Source organism: Colobus angolensis, unplaced genomic scaffold, assembly GCF_000951035.1.
Source record: "Colobus angolensis palliatus isolate OR3802 unplaced genomic scaffold, Cang.pa_1.0 Scaffold116, whole genome shotgun sequence".
NCBI classification, from domain to species: Eukaryota; Metazoa; Chordata; class Mammalia; order Primates; family Cercopithecidae; genus Colobus; species Colobus angolensis.
Window position 1 is genome coordinate 5,190,726 of NW_012112697.1, and position 5,253 is coordinate 5,195,978.

General features: G+C 46.3%; 1 protein-coding gene across 1 annotated transcript in view; it reads left to right on the forward strand.

Moving 5' to 3' along the window:
• The window catches only part of HYDIN (HYDIN, axonemal central pair apparatus protein), a 434,530-nt gene that overhangs the window by 312,656 nt on the left and 116,621 nt on the right, over positions 1 to 5,253 (forward strand). The window contains exon 47 of the mRNA XM_011962106.1: positions 3,502 to 4,128. Coding sequence (XP_011817496.1) covers positions 3,502 to 4,128 — 627 coding nt within the window. The remainder of the gene's footprint in view (positions 1 to 3,501; positions 4,129 to 5,253) is intronic.

A 5,253-nucleotide genomic window follows, 5' to 3' on the forward strand; every position in this document is an offset into this window, starting at 1 on the left:
TTTTTTTTTTTTTTTTTTTTTTTTTTAGATGGAGTCTCGCTCTGCTGCCCAGGCTGGAGTGCAGTGGCGCAATCTCAGCTCACTGCAACCTCCGCTTCCCGTGTTCAAGCGATTCTCCTGCCTCAGCCTCCCAAGTAGCTGGGACTACAGGCGCCCGCCGCCACGCCCGGCTAATTTTTTGCATTTTTAGTAGAGACAGGGTTTCACCGTGTTAGCCAGGATGGTCTCGATCTCCTGACCTCATAATCCACCCACCTCGGCCTCCCAAAGTGCTGGGATTACAGGCGTGAGCCACCGCGCCCGGCAAATTCTCACTATATATTTTTAATGCAGAAACATTATTGTTATTGATTAAAACAATCAATTTGCATTTATTTTTACCTAAATGCCCATTTATCAATATTTATCAATATGCATTTCTCAGCACCCTCCTAAACAATCTTTATCTCCTTTCTACATCTCTTGTATCTGTTTTCTTTTACCTAAAGAACATTCCTGGGTGTTGTGTTTTGTTTTTTTAGGTACAGGTTCTTTGGCAACAAATTACTCAAGTTTTGCTTGTCCAAAATGTCTTTACTTCACCTTGATTTTTAAAGGGTATTTTTTTCTAGGCAGGCCTCTAGTTTGCCAGCCGTTTTTCTTCAGCACTTTGATATTATTTTTCTATCTTTGTCTTCCATGTGGCTGTTGAGATGTTGTCTGTCAGCATGATTGTGCTCCTTCCGTGTTAGCCATGATGCAGGGCAGGTGAGCCCCACAGCTTAGCCCGGAGGGTTCTTGGCTTTGCCCAGGAAAGTATTCAAGGGCACGCTGGAGATGGAAGAAAACAGCTTTATTGAAGAGGCAATGTGACAGTTCTGTGACTGCTCCTGCCCAGCAGAGCTACCCTGTAGGCAAAGAGTAGCAGCTCAGGACAGTTTACAGTCATATTTATACCCACTTTTATTTGCATGCAGATGAAGGGGCAGAATATGCAGAAATTTGTAGAGAAGACGTCTTTTGGGTCATTGAGTCATAGCCATGAAAGGGGTGGTAACTCCTGAGTGTTGCCATGGCAATGATATATTGACATGGCACACTGGTGGGCGTGTCTGATTGGAAAGCTGTTTCCACCCCCACCCTGTTTTAGTGAGTCCTCAATCTGGTCCAGCATCTGAGCCCCGCCTCCTACCTGTTTCTGACTCTAACTGCCTTTAAGATGTTTCTCTTTGTCTTTAAGGTCTCAACACCTTTAAGATGTCAGGTCTTTGTTCAGTAATTTACTGTGATTTGCCTAGGTGTTGTTTTCTTTGTATTTTATCCTACTTGGGGTTTATAGTGATTCTTGAGTATGTGGGTTGGGAACCATTAGCTACTAACTCTTCCAGATTTCTTCTCCTCCATTCTTTCTCTCCTCTCCGTCTGGGATTCCAATCATAAATATACTAGGCCTTTTTGCAAACCTTTCACAGTAATACATGTCTGTTGTGCTTTTTCTATGTTCTACATACTTTTGTGCTCTCTTTATACAGCATATACTTTTGTGCTGTCTTTTTTTCAGTGAGGTCTAACCTGCTATTCAAACTTCCTTTCAGTTTTTCATTTTGTTTTTGCATTAAAAAGCCATTAATTCTTTTCTTACTGTTTCTAGTTCTCTTCAAAATTCTCACTTCTCCATAGTGTTTTAATTCCCTCAGCGGATTAAGTATGTTGTAAAGTCCTTGTCTTATAGAGCCATGCATCGATCCTCAGCAGTCTGGTCTCCTGTCTGTCTTTTGCTCTTGCTTTATGGTCACATGATCTTATCTCTTTAGGTGCCAAGTATTTTTTTTAAAGATGGGGGTCTTGCTTGCCCAAGCTGGTCTAGAACTGCTGGCCTCAAGCAATCCTCCCATCTCAGCCTCCCAAAGTGCTGGGATTACAGGCATGAGCCACCATGCCCAACCCAGGTTTTTATCATGGGCCAGATACTGAACGGAAAAAACGTTCTGAGGCTCTGGAAAATGTTGTCTCCCTGCAGAGAGAATCTGGAAAATGTTGTCTCCCTCCAGAGAGAATCTGGAAAATGTTGTCTCCCTCCAGAGAGAATCACTCTTTGCTGCTGGCAGTCAGCTAGGCTAGGAGCACTAGAAATCTTGATTCAATCAGGATTGAGATCATTTTAAACTGAACTTCAGTCCCTAGGAGGGCGGGGCTATTTCAGGTTGACCTTTTTTTTTTGTCTTTTTCCTTTTCTTTTTCCCACTGTTATTTGAAGTACAGGGGTACATGTGCAGGATGTGCAGGTTTGTTACATAGGTAAACATGTGCCACCATGGTTTGCTGCACAGATCATCCCATCACCTAGATGTTAAGCCCAGCATTCATTAACTATTCTTCCTGATGCTCTCCCTCCTCCTGCCCCCCAATCACTGACAGACCCCAGTGTGTATTGTCCCCCAACCCATATGTCCATGTGTCCTCATCATTCATCTCCCACTTATAAGGGAGAACACTTATTATTTGGTTTTCTGTTCCTGCGTTAGTTTGCTGAGGATAATGGCCTTCCAGCTCCATCCATGTCTCTCTCTGCAAAGGACAGATTGACCCTTATTCCTAGTATGGAACCTTTCAGAGACCTAACCCAAAGGCCAGGGTATTTACCAGGACCTCCTTTCCTTGGCAGGCCTAGAGTCTAATTTTTGAACCCCAGCCCCATGAGTCATGCTGGCCTGAACTTAGAGAGAAGAGCTAGACCTGGGAAGGGAGACAGTGGGCTGCATTGCAGATAGCGGTCACTAGACTGGAATGGACTTTGCATAATATCATGAAAGAGTGACCCAGAAAACGATGGAGCCTACCCGAGGATTTCATCCAAGGGAGGAGAAAATCGGAGCCCACAAAGCAAGTTTAAAAGTGCAGCAAGAAAAAGAATAAAGTTGGTTTCTCTATGCCCAGTGCATTAAATAAATACATATTTTAAAAGCCTGAGGTGCAACCAGCTTCTAAACCCCCATTTGTTCCCAACAATATCCATTGTATACAATACATGTGTGCTTTTAATAACTGCAAAGGCACTGTTACTATTGCTATCTCCATTATACAGATGAGGCAGAGAGAGGCCAAGTCCTCTCCCAGGGTCACAGCTACCAAGCAGTGCAGCTGGGATTGGACCACTACACGCTATGGCCTATCCCAGGGCACCTGAGGCAGGTGCAGATGGCTTGCATCTGTTAGTCTTTTCCCCTTGATCCTGCCGAACAGCAGCTCTCAACCAGGAGTACACATCAAAGTCACTCTGCACCTTTTCCAAAATGCACAATGCCAGGACCCAGCCAGATCTCGAACAGAGAAGGACCATGGAATGGATATTTAGATAAAAACCCCCAAGACGATTCCCAGGCACAACCTTAGCATGCAGATGAGGTGCCCGGGTCCTCAGAGGTCTTCTCAAGAAACAAAATGTCTTTTTGCTCCTCCTCATGCAATTTACTACCCCATAAAAAACTGTTTGACGCATCTTTTCTGTGTCGTGCCTTTTAGGTTCCTCCACTCACCAAAGTGGATGTCAAGACGGAGACAATCGAAAGGAAAATATCTGTTAGGGAACCAACAGTGTCTGAGAAGGAAGAGTTAAATAAGAAGAAAAGAAACATGGGTGATGTCAGCATGCTTGGGCTTCCTCTTGTCCAGGACCAAGAGGACAGTGAAGGGGACGTCTCAAAGGACCCCGACAAGCAACTGGCCCAGAAGTTTAAGGCCTATGAGTTGACACTGAAGGATGTCCAGAACCTCCTCATGTACTGGGACCGGAAGCAAGGAGTCCAGCTGCCTCCTGCAGGGATGGAGGAAGCGGCCCATGAGCCCGACGACCAGCGCCAGGTCCCCTCGGGTGGGCGCAGGGGCCGCAAGGACCGGGAGAGGGAGCGCCTGGAGAAGGAGCGCACGGAGAAGGAGCGCCTGGAGAGGGAGAAGGCAGAGCGGGAGCGCCTGGAGAAGCTGCGAGCCCTGGAGGAGCGGAGTGACTGGGAGGGGGAAGGGGAGGAGGACCACGAAGGGAAAAAGGAGAAGGACCTGGGTGTGCCCTTCCTTAACATCCAGACACCAGACTTTGAAGGCTTGAACTGGAAGCATGCCCTAAAGAGTGACAAGCTTCCCAAAGGAGAGCAGGTAAGGACTCTCCTCCAGGGTGGGGAAGTCACAAGTCAGGCAGCAGGCACTGTGCTAAGATCATCAGGGGTGCTTCTCCCTACCCGAAACCCATATCCCCTCAACTGCATTCATTTCTGATGCCCCCTCGGAATTAAGACAATAATGACTAAAGGACCTTTCCTACTTGGCAAGAGAAAATTTGTAGGAAATGTCACACATCTAAATTAGTCCATCCAAGCTTATGGAAAGCCACCTGTAACGGTTGATTTTTAATATTGATAATACGGGTGCTACCGAGTGACAAGGCAGGTGAGGCTTTGGGGTGAAGCAGGAGACCCATCCACTCCAAAGTCTTCCCACAGGCCTCCCACAGTGACAGAAATTATCCTATAAGACAGCTCTTCGTTCCTATAAACAATAGTATTGTGTATCCAAAAGCCACCCTTGCTAGCAGTTTGGAGGAGAGGCTTATTATAGCCTTTTCTCCAGGGGCAGGTTTTTTCTGTAAAGGACCAGAAAGTAAGTATTTTAGGCTACAGGTGATACTGCTTCTATCACAACTGCTCCACTCAGCCTTTGGTGGGTAAAAGTGACCACCAGCAACATGTCACTGAATGGGCATAGCCATGTTCCAATTCAAGTTTATTTAGAAAAAGTAGCAGGCCAGATTCAGCCAGGGCACCATAGTTTGCTGCGTTCTGGTTTTGTTCATGACAAACTAGATGCAGCTTTTTTTTTTTTTTTTTTTTTGAGACAGAGTTTCGCTCAGTCACCTAGACTGGAATGCAATGGCGCGATCTTGGCTCACTGCAACCTCCGCCTCCCAGGTTCAAGCCATTCTCCTGCCTCAGCCTCCCGAGTAGCTGGGACTACAGATGTGCACCACCATGCCCGGCTAATTTTTGTATTTTTAGGAGAGACGGAGTTTCGCTATGTTGGCCAGGATAGTGTTGAACTCCTGACCTCAGGTGACCCTCCCACCTCGGCCTCTGAAAGTGCTGGGATGACAGGCATGCCGGCCCGGTTGGTGGGTTTTTCCATTGTGGTGTGGCCACCAGCCACACCACTGCATGACTATCTTCAGTGTAAAGCCACAAAAAGAGGAAGAGGACTCACTTTATATAACTCTCTTACTCCAAGTTT